Consider the following 26323-nt stretch of genomic DNA (forward strand, 5'->3'; position numbering starts at 1 on the left):
TTATGAAATGCAGCCCTGTGCTCTTGCAGTACTTCTCTACTGATTTATTTAGTTTCTTTCTCGCTGTCTCGATCGCGTGTCTCTTTTGTGCCCTGTGCCAGATCCTTCTAGATATTATTTCTGACATAAAAATCTCTGTCTTCCACCAGCTGCGAGCTATGCTATGCAGTGACTCACAGATATTTCTTTGCAATTTGCCCCTGTTCGTGCTCACCAGATAGTTCCCCCCTAAATGTATAACCAGGTACTCGGGGGGGTTCCCTGAAACCTATTAGGACCGATAGCCTTTCGTGGATGTCCTCCCAGTGCATCCCCGGGAGTCCCCACCATGACGTAATTGTGTTCCTGAAATGTAATCCTTGCTTCACCTCTTCCAGCCACCTGCCTGCCCGGGTCACAAAAGAGTGCCCCACTATCCAGGCTGATTTGTAGGGTCCGACCTCTGTGGAAACGGGGGAGATAAGTGTCATATCAGTTCCTCCCTTATGTATCTCTTAAAACATTGTGACTTCCATCCCCCAATTCGTCTCACCCCCTTTGCTCCCAGGCCCCCCGCCCACGCAGAGGTTGCTGCCCCTATCCTGAAAGAGTGTGTCCCAAACTCGGCTGGATCCCATCCCGCTTTCGCCACCGCTTGTTTCAATACCGCCTGAAACTGGTACCTACTAAGCGCGCTGCCATCCCTATGGATCAATAACTGCCCGTCGACTTCTGGTCGCAGATCTAAAAATTCCCTGGTGATGCATCTGGGACAGTGGTCCTTCTCTTTGATGCAATTGAGATCTATCGCTCTCCCCCTCCCCCCTTGGTCTGTCTTAGATTTCCTTAGCATTATCGACATCCCCTTGATACCCATACTAATGTCTTTCCTTGCCAGGCCGTCTCCTGCCACCGTATTCCTGACCACCAGTTCCCCTATTCTAAAAGCCCCATAATAAGCTAGCGCAAATGCTGCCCTGAACAGCGCGGTTTCGTACGTGCTGCTGCATGTGTCTTGTAGCAGTTTCAGTAAAATGATCAACTTCCCAAAATTGACCGGCCTTCTGCTATCAGGTTTCTTCCCTTCTAACTTCGCCCATCCCCTCATAGCATATTTTATTTTATCGCTGTCAGTCGGGTCCAGTATGCCCGCCACTTTTGTGGTATATGCCACCGCCGCCAGGTGCGCTGCTGCCCAGCTTTTCTTTTTACCTTTGGCAAATGCCCCTTCAAGAAATTCACAGATTTTTTCCGTTGATATTTTTTCCACCTCTTTTACACCTGTTTCCAACAACACATCTTTTACACTCTTTGCGTACCGCTTACCCGTCTTGTATGTCAGGGCATTCCTGGTCAGCTTGTCGTTGACCCTTTCCTTTTTCCGCTCTTCTCCCACCTCTTTTGAGTCGACCTTGAGGCCAACCGTGCTTTCCTTTCTAGTGCCTCCAATGGGACCCATGCCTTCCGCGGCGTGGGCGTTTTTTCCTTGTCGGCGTCCGGTCTCTGCTCGCTGAATCTCTCCCACTGAAAACGAGAGATTGCATCAGCCACCACATTCTCCTCCCCTGCGATATGCCTCGCCTTTATGCATGTATTTAATTTTAGGCTTTCCAGTGTGATTGCCCTCGTCAATTCCAATACCATACTGCATGACGCACTTCCCTTGTTTAACACATGTTCTACTGCCATGTTATCCGAGCATACCCCCAACTCCTTGTTTCCTAGCTCTTCCCCCATGCGCATAACGCGACCCATATCGGGAAGAGATCTAGTAGCGTTATGTTCTTTGTCCATTCCGCCACCTGCCATGATTCCGGCCACTCATCTGCACACCATTTTCTCCCCAGTATTGCTCCAAAACCAAAGCCACCGGCTGCGTCAGTGAACAACACTCTTTTGCCTTCCTCGTTCACTGGCGAGCGCCATATCACTGTTCCCCTGAAATATTCCAAAAAATCCGCCCATACTTCTAGGTCTCTCCTGACTCCCCCTCCTAACCTGACCCTGTGGTGCCCCTTGGTAGCCCCTCTTGTCTTCAGCTCGATCCTTCTCTGGAACACTTTTCCCTGCGGTATGACTCTTCCTGCAAAGTTCAGTTTCCCTGCCAGCGCTTGCAATTCCCTCACGGTTGCCTTGGTTCTTCCTCGTAGCTCCTGTATTGTCTTGAGCAGCTCCGTCACTTTGTCCTCTGGGGTCCGACACCTCCCCTTGTTCGAGTCGATCTCTATACCTAGAAATTGGATCACCTGTGTTGGTCCCGTCATTTTCTCATCTGCCAGTGGAATGCCCCACTCACTCGTTATTTCTGCAAATTTGTCCAGTGTTGCCTTGCACATGTCTGCCCCTTTGGGGCCGACAAATAAAAAGTCATCTAGGTAATGCACCATCATGGACTCCCTCATCCCCTGTGTTACTGCCCATTGTAAAAATGAACTCACCCTCTCGAAATATGCGCATGAGATGGCACACCCCATTGGGAGACATTTGTCAATGAAGTATTCCCCCTCCCAATGCATACATAGCCATTTTTGTGATCTGCTGTTGACTGGCAACAGGCGAAATGCCGATTTGATGTCTGCTTTCGCCATCCATGCCCCTTCCCCTGCTTCTCTGACCAATTCCACTGCCTCTTCGAAATCTGAATATGTTACTGTTGCTTCGTTCTGAGCGATGCCGTCGTTCACCGACGCCCCCGGAGGGTAGGACAGGTGGTGTATCAACCTGTATTCCCCCTCTTCTTTTTTCGGCACCAGCCCTAGCGGAGAGCACAAGAATTCTTCGAAGGGTAGGGCCATGAATGGGCCCTCCACCCTCCCCAGTTCTACCTCCTTCCTGATCTTCTTGGTCACTATCTCCTTGTTTTCGATTGCTGATTTCAGATTCCTAGGAATGTCTTGCGCTCCTTGCCCGGTGAACAGGATGTTAAAACCCTCCTTAAAGCCTTGCCTAATCTGCTCTGCCGCTTCTTGATCGGGGTATTCTCGGAGCCACCTTTCCATTTTCTCGATCTTTACCGGCGTAGCCCCTTTCCCGCCCCAGTTCTTATTTCCGTGTCTCGTCTCTTCTGCCGCTCGGAGCTGCGGCCCTTGTGCACTTGGAGCTGCTGTGGTCGCCTTTGCATCTCTCGCACTTGTGGCTGAATTTGCACTTCCAACCCCAGCTGCATGGTACCCCTTTTTCAAAGCTCCTGCATTGCCCTGGTTCTGCTCGAGCCGTTCCCGGGCTCCCACTGCCCCCACCTTGTGTTGTCGGGGGCAGGCTGCTCTGTTCCCTATTTCTGTCGTAGCTGGAGTCGTACTTTCTGCTACTAGATCTATAATCTGTCTTGTAATCGCTCTGCCAGTACTGCCTTCTCTGCTGTCCTCCTGTGTTCCGCTCCTTGGAATCCCATGTTTCTTTCAGCACATTAAAAATGTAGAGGTTAAAGTTTTCTTCGTCCCAGCCCATATCCGGAAAGCAGTCCATCTCCTTTCTGAACTCATGGTCGTAATCCAGCCATGCGTCCCCCCCAAAAGCTGCGTGGACCTTCAGCACCCTCTGTTGATAAGCAACTAACGCTACCACGTCTTCCGGAAATTTCTGTAATATGATTGTCGACATTATGGTGAAGGCCGACATCCAATTATCGAAGTTCCTAACTACTGGCCCCTTTTTGAGTAAACTCTTTTCATCCTCTTTCATGTCTTCGACTGCTACATTCATCCCCCTTTTTTGGCAATCTAATAATGTAAATATATCGATCAACTCTTTTCTCCATATCTTTTCCTTTACTTTGTCATTTATGTACCAGGCCATCGCTTTCATTGACCTGCCCTGTGCGTCTTTACCCATGGTTGGCCTGCCATATTTCGTCATGAGTGGTGCCTCATTCTCTACCGCTGCCGCCGTTGTTGTTGCCCCTGCCCCTATGTTTGGACCTACCGTCGCGCCTTGCAGCGTCGCTACCATTGGCGCTCCTTGGGGCACTGGGACTACTGGTGTCCCTTGCGGCGTCGGGACCGGAATTTCCTTGGGCTCATCTGGTGCCCCCTGTGTATCTCTGCCCTCCCTTGCCCCACTCCGCTTTTACTTGCTCACCACTCCTCTCCACTTTACCCAAGCTTTTAGGTGATCCCCTTCTTCATCCTCACTGCTGGATTCTTCTGAAGAATTTCCCCACCATTCTTCCTTGCTTTTCTTCCCCCGTCTGCTCTTCTTGTCGTTGGTTCTGGGCGACTTACCCGAAACCGTGACGCAATTTTTTAACATCTTTACTATTTTATTCCCAACATTATTATTCACAGTACCTTTCTTTTTATCTTTCCTCTTTCTCTTTGTCGTCGTCTCCGTCTGTTCCTCTGTTCTTTCTGATTCTGCTCTCCCCCTCTTCTGTCCTTGTGGCACCTCGTCCTCGCCTTCGCTGCTGCTGTGTTCGATGAACAGTAGGGGGGATGTTGCCTTCGCTCTTTCTTCTTTCTTCATTACTTCCAGCACCCATTGGGCTCCATACTTCTTCTCCGCCTTTCTTGCCCATTCTGAGAATTCACGGGTTCTCTTCGCTCTTCCATCCGCCATCCTTCTTGTCTGAATTCTGTCGGTCACGCTTCCGTTTAGCAACCGCAACGACTGTCCCTCTCGCTCGCTCCGGTGTCGTTTCGGTTGCCGCGGTAGTATCAAGCGTCTAGCGCTGTATAAAATGCGTGAACCCGCAAGAGCTCCGTTTATTGAAGGGTTGAAAGCGCGTGAGCCCGCAAGAGCAAACGTTTTTCCTTTCCCTTCTCCAGGTACCAAGAGCCTACCCGAGAGAGGTGAGCTCTTACCTGGTTTGTGCCGCCTCTCCTTTTCCCAGGCTTACTTATACCCCCCCGGCTTTTTGTTTCTTCCTGGGGGTGGCCGGGTTACCCCCTGACCTCTTGTTGTTATATTTCGCACCTTCCCAGGTGCCGTTTCCTGCCCTTCCTGGGCCTTTGTTTCTTGTGGCGCCATTCGGACGCCCCTCCCTACGCTTTTGAGCCGTTTTCCCCCCACCCCGCGCCTAAACTCCCAGACCCTCTATCGTCCCGCATTTCATGCGGCCCGGGGCCTGGGTCATGTGCTCTGTCCTCCCACCTCCAAACGGTAATATTGTAGTGAGTGCACTCTGCTGATTTGCTGCTCCCAGGGGGTAACGGGCAGCCTTGTGATATTGGTGAACTCGGAAAAACATTACATTAACAGCAGAACAGTCGGGTTTTACTGTTTTCTACAGCCAAGGAGCAGCATAGCCAGAGCGAAGTGAGGTAAAGTGGCAGTTGGCAGCCAAATATACTGTTGGACACTGCTGCGTGCTGCAGGCTCCTAGCTCTGCTTTTTCCTCTTTGAGACATCGGCCCTCATTACACGGTACGTGGTAAGAAACGGCATTTACTGGCATGGCGCTATTAACGTGTCCGCCCTTGCAAGAGGCTGGTAAATGCGTACCATTACGAGTACGTGGACACGAGTATAGCGCCATGCCGGTAATGACCCTACCGTCATGCCGCTAAAGACCCCAAAAAGTCCCTTAGCGGTACCGACGAAAGCGCTGATAGCACTTCCGACCTCCTGTAACATGCTAATAGCGGTGACCGTTAAATAGTGGAACCGGAAATAGTGCCATCGCACAGGAACGGGAAAGAGCATGGTGGCCATCTTTAAAAACACAATCCATTGCCATCCTCTGCCCCCTGGACCTGTTTCGACAACTGTGCCATCCCAAAGCCACAAGGAACCGCTCATGATGCCAAAGGCCATAAAAAACCACCGACCGCCAGCGTAAAGAGAAGTTTACGAACAAGGAACTCATAATGCTGACATAGACCCTAGCAGCAAACTCTGATGTGGTATTTGCCAACGACATGCGGCGGGAAACCCTGATCCAGAAAAAGGCCATCTGGGCAGAGGTCGCCCTGAAAGTGAGTGCGGTGGGCACCACCACCCGCACCGTCAGTGGGTGTAGGAAGCGGTGGGATGATCTCCACCTCCGGGTCCGCAGCATTCTGTCTGCGAACCGCAATCTGGCCATGGCCACAGGAGGTGGCGCTGATTCACCAATTAAATTGAAGGAGTGGGAAGAGACCTGCGCCAGCACGATTGGCGTCAAATCAATTGAGGGAGTTGGGAGCATGGAGCATGGTGTGGCCACTACATCAGATGGAGGTGAGTGTACACATGAAACAATGCACTGTGAATGGTGAGGCACCCCCCAAATGTGAGCCCAGATTCACCTCATGGATGCGGCCACAATCATACATGCACACAACCCTGCCCATGTGAGTGTCACACCCCAGCACACACACATGCACGCATCACCACAGACAAGTGCCACACAGACCCATGCATGGATGACCCACTCAACAGCCCCATGACCTGAATGCCCACTAATGAAGTCCCAATGCACAGAACAGCATGATGAACTGAATCTGCATGAAGCACGTTGAACCATCACCAATGCCATCCCCCTCTTTGTCCCCCACAGGCTCACATTCAGACAGCGAAGAACCTGCCACTGCGACCCAGGCTCCCCCTGCCAAGAAAAAATCCAGGGCACAGGAGACAGGGGACACCCCCACCACATCAAGGGGCACAGGGAGGAGTGAGGCTCTGCAGGGGCAAACATCGCAAGAGCGCCACTGCACCAATACCGCAGTCTACGCCAGCAACAATTGCCACACCCACTGATGTGAACCCCCCACCACAGGTTACACCCACAGAGGGCCCACCCTCCGCTGCCACAAGTTCCACTGGTGAGGCAGCAGCCACAGAGCCGCTGTAAGATCTGGAGGACCCTATAGAGTTTACCATGCAAATGCACACCCCCACCCCCACAGGAAGCCCAGAAGCAACTCCACGGCCAACACCAGGATCCAGTGTCCATGGCCAGTCTGGCAAGGAGAACACGGGAGGGTGCTGGAGCCCACTGGTGGACTCACCTGATGTCCGGGACGTAGAGGAAGGCGCAGCAGCCACACCACGAGCTGGCCACAGTGGCCATGACCTGGCCACCATCAGGCAGCGCCAGGAGGACATTACAGTGCTGGTTGGGCAGCATGTGGAAGAGGCTGCCCGTCTCAGGGGGGAGATCACAGAGTCTGCTAGGCACTCGAGGGAGGCGATGGAACCCTGTACCAACAGGCTGTATGTGGAGATTGGCCAACTGAGGCAGGTCCTCACACGCATAGCGGAGGCGATGGACCGCCAGTTCCCACCACCACCACAGGGACAGACAGCCACGTCATCATCTGAGAGTTCAAGGCAGACAAGCCCCATCCGCCGCTCCATGCGCACCACGAGGCGCACATCATCCCAACCTCCTAATGGTGGTGGTGGCAATGGGAAATAGGGACAGCAGGGTCTAGCTGGCACGTGTGCAGCAGGACACCAACATTGTGCAAGCCACACATGGGGTTGTTGTGGGGGCAGGGGGCAAAGGGTGTTTCAGGAGTGCTGTGGGGGGAGGGGTGTAAGGGTGTTTCTGGAGTGTTGTGGGGGGTGGAGGGAAAGGGTGTTTCGGGAGTGTTGTGGGGGTGGGATGGGTGAAAGGGTGGTGGGATAGTTGGGGATATGCACTTTTTCATCTCATTATACCTTAATACACTGGTGACTAGTTGAAACACAGGCTTGGACTTCGTCATTGTGTATGTGTACTTTATTGGTGACAGGGTCCATTGTGCGCTTCACCACAGACACCAGTGCACTAATACCCATATCCATCCTACAGAGTTAAACCATGTGTCTCAGAATATTTGGTTGATCAGATGCTGTTGCATATCGCGCCCCTCCTGGGCATCGCCTCTTGCATGACCAGCAGCCCCGTCCCCTCCCTCCTCATCCCCATCATCATCCTCATCAGGTGGTTGCATTTGAACGTCAGGGGGCAGTGGCACATTACGTCTGATACACATATTGTGCAGCATGACACATGCCATGGTGATCTTGGCCACCTTCTCATGGCCGTACAGGAGAGCCCCACCCGACCTGCTTATGCACCGGAACCGTGTCTTCAAAAGGCCAAATGTCTGCTCAATCACGACGCGGGTACGGGTATGTGCACGATTGTAGTCCTCTTCGTGCCTGTTCTGTGAGTTCCGTACAGGGGTAAGGAGCCACCTCTTCAGGGGATAGCCGGCATCACCTTTATGGGGGGAAGAATGGGGCCTGTTACTGTTCACCTCAAGAGCGGCCTGTACATATCACACATATGTACTTTGCATTGTCATTGAAATCCACAATTACCAGCATGCATGCAGACGATCTGTGTGACTGCAATGTGCAAAGGTGAGCTCGACCCTGCAAGTGGACATGCCCGAATCATGCCTCCGACAGTAATTGACATGTCCTGGGTGAGGCCAGGTCTTAGGTGACCCTGGGCCCAGGCAAATTTGGTACCACACTGCTAGTGTACTGCCATTCCGACATCGATGTTGCCATGCTGTGAAGCATCGCTTCAGTGGTGCTATAGGTGTGTGGTCCGATGCTATGGCTAGGGGTGATCCCTTTGCATGCATTCAAGGGCACATTGCTGTATTGATGTTGTGCTGCACTAATTCTGTATAACTATCTTGACGCCATGTTGCTGATTTGTGTATTATGTGGTGTGGCATGATGTGCAATGTGGGTGTGGATGGATGTGTAATAATTGGAATCCTGGATTGTTCTCAATGTTGTGCAGCTTCAAATTGCATGTGGGGTCTTCTCAAGTACATTGTGGCCTTCCCTGATAGACATTGGTGTACATCTGTATGTCCATTTGTCCTACGGACGACAGTCAATACCCAGTTGGAGTATGTATCTCCCCCCCCCATCACACCCAGTTGGAGTATGTATCTCCCCTCCCCAATCACACTTCCATGTGCTTGCCCTGCTACTCACCAAGTAGCCACGATCGTTGTCTGGCTTGTCGCTCCATGTAGCGTGGTATCGTTGAGTTCCGCAGGACCATTGAATCATGGGTTGATCCGGGATATCTGGCACAACAATGTGTGATTATCTTGTTGACGTCACATACCATTTGGACATTGATAGAGTGGAATTGCTTTCTGTTTCAGTAGACTACTTCATTGTGATGTGGGACCACCAATTCCACATGGGTACAGTCGATGGCCCCGATGCAACTTGGGATGCCTGCCAGTGAATAGAAGCCAACTTTGGTGTTTGCGATCTTCTGGGCAGTCCGTGGCCGGAATATGTGTTCACGTGCATGCTTCCGGAGGGCATCGAGCACCTGGTTCAGCGTGCGTGAGAATACTGGTTGTGAGATGCCATGCATCTGCCCCACTGTATGCTGGTAGGTGCCTGTGGCCAGGAAGTGGAGCACTGTCACCACCTTCAGTGAAGGGGGGATGGCAGTTCTGATGTCTATGAGGCTCACAATGTCGTCATGTATCATGTCCACGATGCTGGTGATGGTATCCCGGTCCAGACGGTACAGGGTATGTACCTGCTCAGGGGTTAGGTTAAATGGACTGGCTCGGATCCTGGGGATTGGTGGCTGCCTCTGTAGTATTACTAGGTGCCCTGGTGGTGCTTGCTGTGCCTGTCTTGCCCTCCTCCTCCTCCTCCTCCTGCATCTCCTCTGTGCTGCCTGTTGTTGTTGCTGCTGCACTGCAATCATGTCCTCCAGCCCATGTAATGCTGCTAGTATTGGAACCATCTTGGTGTGGGAAGGGGTGTGTGAAGGGGTGTGGTGTGCTCCTTTTGTGCTACCACAGTCTCCATTGCCTCCACCTGTGCTGATTGTGTCCACCTGTGGCAGGTGGGAACACTGCTCAGTTCTCTTAACGGGTGGTTCACGATGCCGGAATTAGTGCCATGCCGGTAAGGGGTTTTTGGGGCTTTACCATGCCACTATTACCATGTCCGCATGGCTTGTGATGGTGTGCTATTAGCGCCATGCCGCTATTTACGGGATGAAGGGTCGCGCGCCCGCGAACTAGCCGCTATTAGTGGCATCGTACTTAGCGGTGCCACTAATAGCGGTAATCCGGATCGTAATTGGCATGGGTGTTTAACGATACCGGTATTCCCTTACCGGTAACGTTAATCCCTTACCGCACAACGTGTAATGAGGCCCATCGTGTTAAAAACAACAGATGAAGGCAGGGAAACTGAGAGGGCCCAAGGTAAAGGAAAAGGTAACATCGTCTAACCAGATTAAAACCGAAAACCTGTACAAAAACCCCAGAAACCACAGCGTATTTACAGGAAACTCAACCCTGCCGGCTCAGTCACAACCTTTTCAAAAGACAGACAAGGGAGTTACATTTACCTTTGAGCGAGCTCTCTGATGCAGACATTCTAGAAGGTGCGGAAGATGTAGTAGCAACACATGACTTAAATGCACCAACTTTAAACCCTTAGGTAAAAACGCTTGACGGTGGCAAGCAGAAGTCCACGGAAAAAACATCAACACCAATTCGATAGCACTTGGGTAAGCCTCCTACGACCAACTTTACCTTCTGGGCAAGGGACATAGTGGGAAAGGAAAACTCTGAGATAGCCACTGGCAAAGATATGGATGAAAACCATCCAGGAAAGGAAACCAGTTTAACACCAAGTCCACTACCATTTCTGGAGCCTATAAATCAATCCGCACCTCCACGGGCTAACGAACAACCAAAAGAAACAAGTACCACACCCATCACAGGAGCAAATAAATCAACACATCCTCCTACTGGCCAATGGGCAAGAAAAGGAAAATCCAAATGTCTCAACACATTTGGGAGAGTGCCCAACAGGAGAAGCAACTCCACATAGAGGTAAAGAGACCCACAGAGGCTATTTTACCTCCCGTTTACATGAACATTTAGCAGGATCAGAACTAGCCATGACCTGTGGGGGATATAACAAAAGACCACTAACACAGTCAGGCTCTATCGACTCAGCTAAAAAGTACGATTCCTACAGCGCCCGAGATGAGATAAACAAAGCCGGGGAAATAAATCAACTGGATATAATATACTCCCCCGAAAGACCGGGGAGCAAACCACACCAGGATTTCAGTGAGCCAGGGTTTGCCACCCCAACAAGAAAAGCGAGAAGCTCAAATAAACTTTCTCATCAAAAAAACAACGATCCTACAAGAAAATCGGATCTACTATCAATCATGTCAACTGTAACTATCGCCCTAGCACTTTTCTCGAAACTATATGAATCAATTAGTGATATTCTGAAGGATCACACAACCGCCATTGCTATGATGCATACTAAATTGGTGTTTCTCGAAGGATATGTAACAGAGATGGAAAAATAAGCCTCTCAAGATCCTAGTGGGGTAAATAAAGTCAATTATGGAACCCAGACAACAAACCTCAAAGAAATATCAACAGAGGATGCAAGGATTCAATTCAAAACCCTCTGCATAGTCCACAAGGCTTTCTGGGGCCTGGGTCCAAAATACCTTCAGCTGTCCCTCTGCAAATACCTCCCGTCTCGAGCTCTTCGCTCCTCTACCTCCAACTCCCTCAGGGTCAATCGTTTTTCAAAGAAACGAGCTGGGGGCAGATCTCTATCTTCGGCTGGGGCTTCCCTCTGGAACAGCCTCCCTGCCACTCTAAAACTTGAGGAGAACCATCTCCGGTTCCGGAAGCACCTCAAGACCTTCCTCTTTGCTTCTGCCTTCGCTCCCCTTCTCCCCTGCTGATCTGTTCTCTCTTGGCACCGTGCACCTGGCCACCCTCTGTCCTTCGGGACCAGGTACCTGCTCTTCTTGCCACCCTCCCGCACTTCCCCCGGGCTACCCCTTGCACTGGGGTCTGTATCTGTACCCATACAGCCCCCCCCTTTTTCTTACTGCACTTATCAGACCTACCCTGTCTGCTGCCTTAAACGTAGCACTTGCAAATTGCTGGCTGCATTACCACTGTTTGTTGCCTTTATTATTTATTTATTGTTAGTTATCTGTTTCTCCTCTGCTTTTCACTTTCCACTTCTCCCCCCTTCCATGCACTTTTCCCCTCCCCCCTCTCCCATGCACTTGCGCGTTCTCAATGTCACTGGGCCTAGTAAGATCGCAGTTTTGTTCTCCCCTGTTCCCCTCCTTTGCCTTGTCGCGCTCTGAAACACTTGAGTACGAGCGCGATAGAAATAAAATATCAATGTCAGAGACAGCCCCGCAAGACGCTGTCTCCGTAACCCGAACGGACCATACAGATCTAACATTGGAGCAAGCAAATCTTGCAAACACAAAACCATCACAAACATCTAAGGGGGCAGTCCTAATGAGTGAAGTTACTTCTGTAAATAGTGACATAGAGGAATCATCACTGACTTCCAGCTATGATAAAGAAAACCTAAAACACGCACAAAATGGTTGCGTCGATTCCAGACAGGAAAGTCTTCAAATAGAAAACTCACCACCTTTACAGAAGACTACCAGAATTAGATCGGTAACGAGACCAGATAAATTAGACAAAGAGTACTCTTTGAAAAATCTAAAAAAGATTATTCAGGTGAAGAATACAAAAAAACAGTGAAGCACCAAGGTAAAAAAAGGCAGATGAGAAAGACAGGCAAACAATCAATCTAGAGGCCCGAAAACAGCCACAACCTCTTCCCAGAACCTCAAAACCAGGTTCAAAGGAGTTAGGGGCGCCTATACCTGTAAGACATAAGAATCCAGAGCATAGTAGAATAATAGCATTGACAACGCCAGAGGAAATAGAGAGAACGGTGGATGTCATGGATTTATCCCAATACTCGTTTGAAAACTCAGAATCAGAACTTCCACCCCAGGGACAAAGACAACAAAATCAACATATAGTTAGTAACACAGACACTACAGATCAACTACAAAAACAGGACACCATCCAGATCTGTTCCTCATTCTTAACCCTGTCTGAAAAAATAGAAAAAAAACACTGAAAAGAAAACAAGAGACTTTACAAATAAGAGAAAGTACGGTGGTACGGACAAGAGAGTTAGAACAACCTCAGAAACACAGGAAACACACTCCGAAACCCACCAGAAATCGCTAAAGAAGTTGAGAAAACTTAACCAGGAGCACGAGAAGGGTGGAAGTATTGTCTGGTCATCGAAAGGATACATGTAATCAGTACCCACAGGATGAGAGTGACTCTAGAGTCCCAAAAACGAAGGCTTATATAAAAAAGACTAGAAACATAAAGGACAGCAAGCGGACTCCAACACCCAGACTGACTACACGAAGCTGCAGAAATTTTAAACTGGAAAGGATTTTGGGTAAAAGGGATAAACTAATCCTGAATAGAAAGACAATTATGCAGTTACTACACTGTATATCGAATCTATGCCAAATCATCACTGAAGACATACAAATCATGGAATTCGGAGAGAAACACAAAACCGACAGTGTATACCTGCATATCACGTCATCAATAGTAAAGGGAATGTTGATAGAGGCCTCAGATAGCCTTCGCATCCTGGGTTTTGAATTAACCTTAGTAGACCAGCAAAGATCAACCAGACCATTGCGAATCAAAGAAAACAGCTCATCTAAAGGGTGTGAAGTACATTCCAAGGAAAAAAGAAAAGTGCAAAGGCCAGAAAAACCAACTACTAGTAAGGAAAACTGAACAAGGTGTTACTTGGACCCGGTGGGAGTGGGAAGGACCCCGGGTGGACCGGGGATCGCCCTGACGGTGACCTTCAAGCCATACAGAGAGGAGGAGCAAAACAAACCTACAGAAACCGATTGGGTGTAGTAGGAGAGAAGGAGACAGCAGAAGATTGGAGGTGGGTCTCAAAGGCATATCAAAAGAGTTGAGATCGTCAAGATGCCTTACAGCGATCACAACCTGTTAAAGGCCGTATTGATTTCCGGGCCAAAATCACCAATCCAAGTAATGAGAACAGAGGTGGAGGAAAGCAACAGTGGCAACCGTCTACGGTCTACGTATAAAGAGTACGGACATCATGAAATTAATTGATGATTATTCCACGAAGGTGGATTCAAAAGGCCACAACAGAGAAAACCCAGTCATAGATTACAGGCCCCGTCTGGATCACTTCAGTATGAAGTACAAGGGGGATGCTAAAACATTCCAACATAGTCGACATACTTATGACCACCTCTTGGTCAACAAACGAAGAGAACTCAGAAGAATTAAAAGAGCAACAGCTAAGTCAACCTTCGAGAACTTGAAACAACAAGTAGTAATCGCTATTAAAACTTATAAAGCTTGGGTGGCGAGTCGAAGAAGATCTTGCTACAGAAAGACTCAGAGAAAATGCTCAGGGTACTATCTAAAAGAAAATCAAAAGAATTCTGGATGCTAATTAAGCAAACCACATCCTCAAAACCTGAGCTTAAGCAAAATTACATCAGTGAGACAAGTTGGAAAGAACACTTCTCTACGCTCTTTAAAGGCCCAAATAACACAGTACACTTCCCAACGACCAGCGAGGCGAGAGGGCAGGAGCCCGCCTCCCTCGTGGATTCACCCTCGTGGATCTAGCAGCTGACTCGAGCTGCAAGGACTGATAGCCCCTTCACGTCCGCAACTCTGCTCTGATGCCTGAATCCTCCTTTTGGTCAGGATTAGCCCCATCCGACGTGTGGTTTCTTGTTTCTTCCCGCTGCCCGATCCAAAATGGCCGTCGCAACGCGGCTTCAGAGCGAGGCAGCATTTGGTTGCTAAGCAACCACCTTGCACATTATCCTCCGCAGCACCGGCAGGCGGAAGCCGGCAGCGGGAGAAGTCCAGGGAAAAGGCCCTGTTTGCCTCCTGTTTGCGCACTGGGTGCACCGTTGTTCTGTTCCAAAGCCTCAGAACATCGAGGTAAGCCATACCAACTGTGACGCCAGACATCTCGTGTACCTCATCACAACATCGAAGCCTACCCGTGCAGGAGCAGGAGCTCCCGACCACTGCAGGAGCAGTAGGTCCCAGCAGCCACCGAAGTCCAGGCCATCCCAGAGGTATGCAGACAAATGCTACCTAATTCTTGTATGAAAATCTAAACGGGCTACTCTTAGCGCACTTGGCACGGTAACCCCACAGCATTTCCAGCAACTTTAGTGTGCATCTGCTGAATCTGCACCCGTGTCGGAAAAAGACACGCCGACCCTTTTATCCACCACCTCCCTCCACGACGCCATTGCAGCACACACGGCAGTACATGGTCCAAGATGGCCGCCCGTGATGCTTGTTTCGCCTGATCCACCTCATTTCCCCATCCGAGGCTAGCTGGGTGCTGATTGGGCTCCACTGCCTGCATACCAGCCAACCCGACACCGGGAGGCGTGACCCGGCACTTCCTGTCCAGAGCTGACCAGAGTCCAGGGCCAGACCCCCTGCCTGTGCACCTTGAGACTGTGAGTAACCTACTATTGCCTAAACTTTCTGACTCTGCACTTACAATATAACCAGGCACCCGGAAATTATAGAACCATTCAACACAGAACCTCCATACTCTATTCATATTCGCCATGCCCACCAATTACTGTGACAATCTGTAATTTTTGCAGCCTGTGTACAATCCAAATTTAAATGTGATGTTTGCTGCTTGTGCATAATCTGCCCCATTTACACTGCTCTCCAAGCCTGTAATCTGGATTTAGGTGCTCCATTAATTTTGCTTAATGTCTACTGCCGTATCTTCATTGATCCACAGCCTGCACTATATATCCTGAATCTAGGTGCCCCTTTGATTGCATACATTGCATTTTGCCGCATATATACTGCCTTTCAGTCTCGACTGCAAATCTAGAATCTAGGTGTTCTTTTGCTTGTGCATACTGTATTGTTCCCTAACTACACTGCTCTCTAGCCTGCACAATATACTTCGCATTTATGTGCCCCACTGACTGTGTGTATTGCATATTGCTGCATATACACTGCCTCTAGCCTGAACTGCAGACCTGAATCTAGATGCACACCCTAGTTGAACACTCTGATATTGTACTGACTCTATGCGAACTACTGCCACTAAATCTGCACATTCCCGCATGCGCATTGCATAATAGCCTACACTGAAATGAAGCATATTAATGCACACTGATAGTGAATTGAGCAGGGGTGAACCGCGGACACTGATTATACATACAGCGTCTGCACACTACATACTAGCATACATAGTTAAGTCCAGAACTACGAGAATCTAGGTGAACTATTTCTACTGAATTTTATATCCCTACCTGCACACTATATATCCCAGCTTGCCCAGCAACATATAGCCGGCACACTCTATGCTGAATCTAGGTGAAACATTAATTTCGAATTTACAGACAGCCTATTACTCCTCCATAGTACCCAGCCTTAGGCAAACTACCAATCCCTCACTACATTAGCATCAGCATGCCGCCACTAGTCCCCAACCAGACTCTTTACATAACAATCCTTGTTCTGAGTACCACATTCTACGTCATGGCACCTACTACCCCTGCCCACAGGACACTGCCAGCCGTGACATCAACCACCCTACGGAAATCCGTCTACCACGTCTCGCCAGGACATGGCAAATGCCTTAAAGTACCTCCCATGCAAGCCATGCCCAACCACGGATAGAAATCTACGTCTCAGAGCGAGACTAGCCAAAATACATGAGCTTCTCACAAGATCACTAAACATATCCCCTAATTCTAGGACCCCTAGCATGCCCTCTGTCCCCCATTGCGGCTCCAAGCCTTCTAAAATAAGCTGAACTAAGTACAGCAAACCTAAAACCCCACTTGCCCCCTACCCACCATACCAGCATCTTTGAGTCCCCAGATAAAAGACACATTAATAAACTCTAGATCGCTGGCAGCACATGCCACAGAAGTAGCGGATCTGATCCTGAAAGAGGATCTAGACTTCCTTGCCATTACAGAAACATGGCTACACCCTGCTGCAGGCCCTAGAATCATGAAAGCAGTCCCCGAGGGGTTTTCCATCTTGAGACATGACAGACCCAATGCTAGAGGAGGAGGTATCTCTTTTATCTACAAATGCGGTCTCACCATGAGACCTGCTACCCAGATTGACCTGTAGTCGTGCGAATCACTATCAGTCAAAGTTCCTATAACTAATGGCTAAACTTTAAACATCCATTTGATATACCGCCCGCCAGGCCCTCCTGGATCCTTCGTGGATGACATTAATTCCATCCTAACTAATAACCTCAAAAGCTCCTCACAAGTACTCCTTCTTGGAGACTTGAATATGGGCTTTAATGACCAATCAGACCAGCTTGCCACAACCACAGCTAACACCCTATCAGAACTTGAATTTACTCAAAGAAGCAACACTGCCACCCATGAGAAAGGCAAAATCCTTGACTGGATTGCAGACCACAACTGCCAGGCCAACATCCTATCCATCTCTCCATTTGCCTGGACGGACCATCACCTTGTGTCCTTCTTGCTCTCCACCAATAAACCTCCACCGACCACGGCCGTCAGGACTCCACCTACACTAACCAGAAATAAAAAGAGCATTACCGTGGATAAACTCATCCCGATGCTACTCCCCACTCTCAATTCTCTCCATGACAACACCGACCCTGAGAGATTGGTCGAAGAATTTAATAAAATCATGACCACTTCCTTGGATAAGATTGCACCTGCGAAACTAAGACCAAGTAAGCAGAAAACCAATCTAAATAATTGGTACACACCTCTCTTAAAAAATGTAAGACAACAGAAAAGAAACTGCGAGGCTACTTGGCTTAAACATCTCTCTGAAGCCAATAAACTCAAACTTACTAAAATTTCCTCCCTATACAAAAAATAAATTTGCCTAGCAAAACGAACATCCTTTGACTCACGCATATCCAATGCCAAATCTAACATAAAGGAACTGTTGACCATTCTTAAAGAAATAGAGACTCCAATAGCACCACCCGACACCTGCACGAAAGATAAAAAATGGTGTGAGGATATCCAATTCGCCCTAGCCAAAAAAATAGCCACTCTACAAAATAAAATTTCATGCAAAAGAATTGGCTTAAATGATCCCCCTGCCCCCAGCACCACTGATAAGGATAACAGAGACTAATCTACGTGATTCAATTTCACCAAGTTCTCCATCCTTGAAGTGGAAAGAATCATTCTGTCCCGTAAACCATCGAATTGTCAGGGAGACCTATGCCCTGCACAGTTTATCAAGGATGCTGCCCGTGATCTATCTCCATTCATCACTAAACTCATTAATGCATCCTTCACGACGGGCATCATTCCCACTAACCTTAAACAATCATGGGTACTCCCACTCTTAAAAAAACCCACCCTCGACCCATCCACACCCACTAATTATAGACCTATTACTGCTGTGCGCTTCCTTCTAAAAATCTTGGATAAGGTAGCATACACTCAAAATCAAAAACATCTGGAACAACATCTGTTAGGAGCTAGGCAATCAGGTTTCCGTCCCCAGCACGGCACAGAAACTGCCCTCATCGATTTAAAGACCCAAATCGACCAGCTCAAAGACAGTGGGAAATCAGCACTACTCCTCCTCCCAGATCTCTAAGCTGCCTTCGATCTAGTCGACCACACCATCCTCTGCAACCATCTAAATTCTGCAGCACACTTCTCTGAGGAAGCCGTTACCTGGATTAGATCCTTTTTAAATGGCAGAACAATGAGGGTCTTCTCGCCGCTTGCTGCCGCAGACCCCACACCCATTACCTGCAGTGTGCCCCAGGGTTCATGTGTCTCGCCCAAACTCTACATTTTCACTAAGCCCCTTTTCGATGATCTGGATCATCTCAGTATCACCTACACTAATTATGCAGATGATACCCAGATCCTCCTCCCGCTTTCTGGGGATTATGGGAAGGATTTGGCCTTGGTAAATAGAGTGTACATCATCATCCAGGCATGGATGGCCACACATGGTCTATGCCTGAATGATGATAAAACCGAACTCATTATCCTGGGCACCCAGCCTAACTTAAAAAAACTAGGTCCCAAATACTCATCATTTATAATTGATGGCAACACCATAAAAGTAGAGCACGAGGTAAAAACACTTGGTTTCTACCCCGACTCTCACCTCTCATTCACTAAACAGGTCAACTCCTTAGCATCTTCCACAGCCTACACGTGCAAATTGATACGCACTGGCAAGCCATTCCTCCCGGAAAACAGTTGCATTACCCTAGCCAGAGCCCTCATCCTGTCACGCCTGGACTACTGTAATGCCCTCTACCTACGATCATCCAAAGCCATCATTAAAAGAATACAAATCCTACAAAACAATGCCCTTCGAGCAGCCCTAGGCATCTCTAGAAGAGACCAAATCTCCGAGACTAGCCGACAGAATAACTGTCTCCCAACCCATGACAAAGTCACCCTAAAAACTTTATCGCTGACATACAAATCCCTCAACAATGCCGCACCCATTTACCTGGCTGAGAGATTTCACAGGCAAACCTCCACTAGACCAGTAAGATTTGTCAATAAAGATCGTCTTGTTATACCTAGTTTCAAACGGTCCACAATTGGAGGTAACAGCTTCCCAGTGAAAGCGTCCAAATTATGGAACACCTTGCCTCCCAGCCTTAGAACAGACCAAACTTACCACACGTTTAAAGCCAACACCATCATATGGCTAAAATCCAAGAACCAGCACTCCTAACCACTTTGCCTTACTGTTATGACCATAACAGCGTGTTATTAATGCTCCCCGAGACTCTAGTTTGTATATATATCACTGTGTCCATATACTCTCCTACTGCACACCATGCTTGTAAATACGCCTCCTCTGTATATAACTTTTTTTACTTGTATGCATCCTGTATAATTTTGTGTAACCAAGCTTCGCATATACCTGTAACTGCTGCGCCCTGTTACCCCCGTGTATGATGCGCATTATAAATAATAAACAAACAAACAAACAAACAAACAAACATGACATCGACAAGAGCATGGGACAAAGAACCTGAGATCGAACATATCATTAACAAAATACTACATTTGAATGCATCGAGAGCCCCCGGCCCAGACGGCCTGACATCATTAACAAAATACTACATTTGAATGCATCGAGAGCCCCCGGCCCAGACGGCCTGACAAACAAAATGTTGAAGACCTACCCGGACGATTGGGCATGACTTATTCATACAGTATTCAGAAAAGTGTCCCAACAACGCCTAATACCCACATCTTCGAGGACAGCGATGATGGTGCCGATATTTAAGAAAGGAAACAACGAGGATCCTAGAATTTCTGGGCCTATCGCGCTGTTAGATGTGGTGCTTAGCTCATAAAGTAAGAGTGGTAGGATAATAAAGTGCTGCAGTGGTTAGACCCTAACTGCTCAGCAAGATTGGACCGGGGAAGGGCATGGAGAGTAATGCTGATGGATCATGGCAGGGGGTGGGCAGATAGCAGAGCACGGCGGATGTAAGAGCGGGAAAAGGGGGCCAGAGGAAATGTCCCCTGAGGGGCCGTGCATTGACACATGAGGATATATAGAGGATATAGAGTATGTGCCGAGCCTTTGGGTGAGGCCTCTCCAGAGAGAGGACGAAGGCTGACCAGGCATGAATACAGAACACCTCCCCTCTAGAGAAGTGTTTGCTGTGAAAGGTCAGATCCTGCATAGGGATTGGTTGCTCAGAGAGTTGACACCACTAGAGAGAAGCCAAATAATGTACGTACAGGTAATTTCACTGACCTCGATGCAAGGCCTCCAGAAAGACACCAAGGGCTCATGACGGGTCCAACCCTGACTTGAACCTTCCAGAGGATGGGTGCAGAGTTAGACATCCCTGTGCCATTACCATACATTCATCCAGTGTTGATAAGGACCTCGATCCCTGTGCAAGTCCAATAACCACATGCTCCTGGGAACAGCTTTGAATCCATCAAACCTCAGAGGGTGAACGGTCTGTCTCTTCGTTAAATGATTTGTTCCTGTCCAGATGTTTTGGACATATACAATATTTTAGGTGAACCATTTTGTATTCCTCCTCTGATCTGTGACTGTACTCCAGCCTGAGAGATGGGAGTGTCTGTACTCATGGGCTAATTCCAGCGGTCCAAACTGTTTTGACAGCTTCTCTGCCACTTAATTAAAAATAATGTTTTATGTAGTTTCTGATGGTTTGTTATACATAGTGCTTGGCGGGATGCATGGAATGTGTAATGTCAGAGAATGCGGTGTGAGTGATGTATGAGTGGGAGAGTGTTCGGTGAAAAGGTTCTAACGCAGACAGTTAGAGAGATCAAAGATGGGTGATGGGAGCCAGTGCGTCTTGGGTCTTCCTATGGAACAGCTTATTTAAGCTTATTTAAGCTATAAACCCCAAGCTTTGAATTTCTTTTATATTTTTTTTTCAGTTGCGAAACGCTGACGGAATCTGGCAACTTTTTAACGGGCCTGAGTACTAATAGCAATATGCACTTTGCTGGGGGGCATAACTGCTTATGGTAATGCCCCTGGCCCATATTCACAGGCCTGACCGAAGCCTGCATAAGACCTGGGTACTAATAGAGTCTTTTTTTAAGTTGCGAGACACCTTCGGCATTACATTGCTGAAAAATAAAAGAAAAAAAGATGGCCAGCATGGAACGGGGAGAAGGGTGAGTCAAAGAGGACACCAACATTAAAAGCATAGAGAGAAGGGAAGGAGAACAGGTGAGAAGGATGGCAGGGGATGGGCTGCCAATAGGCGAGGGCAGGACAAAGGACTTCTCACTTTAGATGAAGGTAGTGAGAGCGCATCCAAGTCTGGATTTCAAGAAGACGGGTAGAACGGGAGGAGTGAAGATTAACTGAGAAGTCAGAGAAGGAGACAGAGATTTGAGAATCATCAGCATAAAAGTGGAAAGAAAAAACAAATTTGGAAATATTAGCAGCAATAGGAGGAGTGCAAAGAAAGAAGATAAGGGGGGCAAGGACAGAGTTTTGAGGAATGCCAAATTGGAGGGTTAAAGAAGAAGAGCAGGTGCCATTCCAAGAGACAGAGAGGCTGAGGTCAGATAGAAAAGGGAGCCATTGGTGGACAAAGGGGGTCATTACGAGGTTGGAGGTAATGGAAAAACAATGCCGGTAAAGGATTACCGGCATCGCATACCACTCCGGGCTATTCCGACCTAAGACCCCGGTATTAGAGGCACCGTTAATAACGGTGCCTCTAATAGCGGCAAGGGCACGGGCACGCGGCCCATCATGCTGGCAATACCGGCATGTCGCTAGTGGGAGGACATCACAAGTCAGACGGACATGCAAATACCGGCATCAAGAAGGCGCTAATAGGGGATACCGGCATGCCGATAATACCGGCATCGTGAACCAACCGTAAAATGCTATGTGCAGTGTTCCCAACTGCCACAGGTGCACACAAGCAGCACAGGTGGAGGCAATGGAGTCTGGCCCAGCACAAAAGGAGCACACCCACACACCACACCCCTTCCCACACCAAAATGATTCCACTAGTAGTAGCAATACTGGAGATAGAGGACATGCTTGCATTGCTACACCAGCAACAACAACAACAGCAACAGCAGGCACCACAGAGGAGACGCAGGAGGAGAAGGAGGGTGAGACAGGCCCAGCATGCCCACCAGTGCAGCCAGTGGTACCACGCAGGCAGCCTCCAAACCCTCGCATCAGACCCAGTCCATTCAACCTAACCCCTGAGCAGATCCACACCCTGTACCGTCTGGACCGGGACACCATCTCCACCATCGTGGACATGATACACGACGACATTGTCAGCCTCATTGAAATACGCACCCCCATGCCCTCTCTACTGAAGGTAGTGTCTGTGCTCCACTTCCTTGCCACAGGCACCTACCGGAACATAGTGGGGCACATGCATGGCATATCACAACCCTTATTTTCTCGCATTCTGAACCAAGTGCTGGATGACCTCCTCAAGCACACAAGGGACTACATATCCCTACCACAGACTCCCCAGGAGATTTCTGATACAAAAGTTGGCTTCCATGCACTGGCAGGCTTGCCAAATTGTATAGGTGCCCTCGACTGCACCCATGTGGAGTTGGTGGTCCGCATGCCATGGAGGTGGTGTACTGCAACCGCAAGCAATACCAATCCATCAATGTGCAGATGGTATGTGACGCAAGCAAGATCATCACACATTGTTGTGCCTGATATCCCAGATCAACCCATGACTCAATGGTCCTGCGGAACTCCACGCTACCACGCTACATGGAGCGACATGCAGGACGACGTGCCTGGCTGCTTGGTAAGTTGCATGACAGGCACATGGCATTGAAATGGGGGGAGAGATGCACACACCACCATGCTGCCAAAGTTGATGTGACTGCACGATGTGCACATCACCTAACGCTGTGCCCCAAAGCATCACAAACTGTACATGACACCCAAATCCCATAGGAATGAAGTAAGGTCGACACCCATCACTACCTGACTAACAGTAAACCACCCCATATCCCACAACACGTGCACCACTAATCAGCGGTCCTCACCCTCCGTAACACCATCCAGCAACATGCAGTGTATATGCCCTATGTTGCTGTCTCCAGCCAATCACCACACAGGACAAACATCCATGGGAGTGCATTGAACAAAACCACCAAGGGAATCCACTGTCTGTCACAGGGCCGCCACAACCAAAGGAATGCTGCATGTCACCATGGGAAAAATCAGTGCTGAATGCCTAATATTGTAAAGCCTACTGCCTATGCTGCCAGTCAGAAAATCTTACAGAACACAAAACATCACAAATTTGACACAAACACAGCTGTATGCATCCACAATGAATGAGCAACATCAAGGCAATGCACACGGCGTATCATCTTGGAGATGCAACCCACACCATAAGTCCATGGCACAGGACACAATGAGGACATTAAAATTGTGTGCATACAACCAGGGACATGTGCATGTGACCAACGATAATCTGCAGGCAGGTGTGACTAGTTCAGCTGTCCATCATTAATCGACTGACATATACCTTTTATTGCCTCCCATGCAGGTGACAGTGGCTATCCCTTGAAGCCGTGGCTCCTCACCCATGTCCGATAACCCACAGAACAGGCACGAGGAGGACTACAATCGTTCCCACACCAGTACCCGTCTGGTCATCGAGCAGACCTTTGGCCTGTTGAAGGCATGGTTTTGCTGCCTTAGCCGGTCGGGTGGGGCACTCCTCTACAGGCATGAGAAGGTGGCCAAGATCATCATGGCATGTGTGATGCTGCACAACATGTGTATCCGACGGAACGTGCCCCTGCCCCCTGACATTGAACTGCTACCACCTGGTGATGATGAAGGGGATGAAGAAGATGGGGTTGCACATCATTGCGGTGCCGATGCACAGGAGGGACGTGCTGTGCGTCAGTCAGTGATTGCACAATATTTCTAACACACATGGCTGCAGAGGCTGACATGATAGTTGGACAGAGGGCACTGGGTGTGGGAGTACATGTACACTATGCACTGTATATGAATAAATGACACATGCGCAATGAGGAATGTCCACTCAAGATATTTTTTTCACACAACGGGTGAATTTAACTGTCCAATAAAGATGAAAGTGCACTAACCCTACACCACACACACACCCTCCCCCTCCCCCCACAACTCCCCCACACACCCTCACCCCCCTCCACCTCCCCCACAACTCCCCCACACACCCTCCCCCCCACAACTCCCCCACACACCCTCACCCCCCTCCGCCTCCCCTCACAACTCCCCCACACATGGTGTCCAAGCAATTGTCTATTGCCTTCATCAGGCTGGCCAGTCTACATCCTGCCACTCCCTGCACCTGGTGGCGGTATGTCCGGGCGGCGCAGGGTGTGCGCCGACCTGCGTAGTGGGCTGGTTTGCATGGAGCTTGAGGAAGATGGGGTGGCCGCCTGCTCCATTCGGGGGGCCATACGCTCAGCCTCCATTGAATCTGCTATGCGGAAGAGGACCTGCCGCAGGGCAGACACCTACGCGCACAATCTACCGGTGCTATCCGCGATGATCTTCCCCAGGGAGGTGGTGTTCTCGCGCCACTCCTGCCTTGCTTGGGCACTGTCTGTGACAAACTGTTTCATCAGGGCAGTTAGCTCCTCCTGCCACTGCGAAGCGTTCCCTGCCTGCTACACCCCCGCTTGTACACCAGTGGAGGTGGAGGGTGCTTGTGTGTCATGCTCAATTACAATTGGGTCCTCTACGGGACTCATGCTCCCTTGGATGTACTCCCCCCCAGACTGCTCCGGGGTGGTGCCGTGGCCGGAGTCGACCGATGTGAGCTGGGGGGATGGTGCCTGACTTGGTGTGGCAGGCAGTTCGGAGGAGTCGTCCTCCACGGGCACAAACACCTGTCCCTGCAGGTCGTCATCAGTCAGGGGTGATGTAGCTGCCGCCTCCCCGACAGAGCTGTTCTCTGCAGAGAGTGCCCCTTCAACTGTCTCCTGTGCCGGTGTCACAGGAGTTGTGGATACAGTGTTGATGGGCCTTGGCGGCACCAGTGCTGTTGTGGAAACAGAAAAATAATATGAGGCCGGGAAGCCCAAAAGAAACACACCAACACAGGTTAGAAAGAACATACAAGTGCTTTATTTAAAAGCTACAACAGTTACCAAAGTCAATTGACAAACGGATAGCTATTCGGCTCTCAGAGTAACATACCGAACTTCAACGAGAGTTCAATACGTTAGTGAGAGAGACCGCACTTTGGAATACTTGGGTCTTTTATACAATTTGTCCAGCCCTTGGCCAACCCTCTCGCGGGTAAACCATTCTATGAGCCGGGCCTATGGGTTCCTTGCCAGGTCAATCCTTTAATGTATGCCTTTTGATTAGTTTCACTGATATAGTTGTACATTTACACATAGGTCAACAGTAGGACAAGGTCTCAGTTTGCGACCCCGACAAGTGGCCTGCAGGCATATTAATTATTCATGTGTACGGAGGTCACAACGGCCAGAATTTTACTCAGAATGTCATTCGGCCTCCATTTTGATGTTCAGGGTGACTTCCATATTACAAGAGAACCTAAAATGGCGGCTTAATCCATCAAGACCTTGCCGTGGAGTTCGTTCGCATATGATGTTTAGAAAACTTGGCGTAGGCCAATACACATACTATTGTTACGATAGGAGGCATAATATTGTTTCAATTCCGACAAACCCTCCTTTTGGCCTATGCCAAGTGCTAATATCATTTCTAATATCTTTGTAAATAACTCCATGCATTGTCGTCCATACATCCTGAATCATTATCTGTAATATCTATAGCCATTAGGTCGTTCACCAGAACCTCTTGTAACACAAACTCTTTAGATGCTGTATCTGGGACATACATTTTGTGCCCTACTGTGCTCACTGCTTGAGCACAACATCCCCCTAGCATTGCACATATACTAGGTAGACATTGGAAACAGCAACAAAGGAATAGCAGGATTCCCAAAATACCCAGTATAACAGAAAGCACCTTCCAACCCCAGGATCATAGAG

The 26323-nt window shown here is 49.0% G+C and overlaps 1 protein-coding gene across 2 annotated transcripts in view; it reads left to right on the forward strand.

The window, feature by feature from the left end:
• The window catches only part of LOC138557981 (zinc finger protein RFP-like), a 250146-nt gene extending 225799 nt beyond the window's left edge, over positions 1–24347 (forward strand). For both annotated transcript variants that reach the window (XM_069642638.1, XM_069642639.1), the window contains one exon: positions 23848–24347. Coding sequence is in view for 1 of the 2 variants with exons in the window: in XM_069642639.1 (XP_069498740.1) it covers positions 23848–23897 (50 nt within the window). In the remaining variant the exon portion in view is untranslated. The remainder of the gene's footprint in view (positions 1–23847) is intronic.
• Positions 24348–26323: the final 1976 nt, after the last annotated feature.

Source organism: Ambystoma mexicanum, unplaced genomic scaffold (assembly GCF_040938575.1).
Source record: "Ambystoma mexicanum isolate Mex_15411 unplaced genomic scaffold, UKY_AmexF1_1 Mex_scaf26, whole genome shotgun sequence".
Taxonomy (NCBI): Eukaryota; Metazoa; Chordata; class Amphibia; order Caudata; family Ambystomatidae; genus Ambystoma; species Ambystoma mexicanum.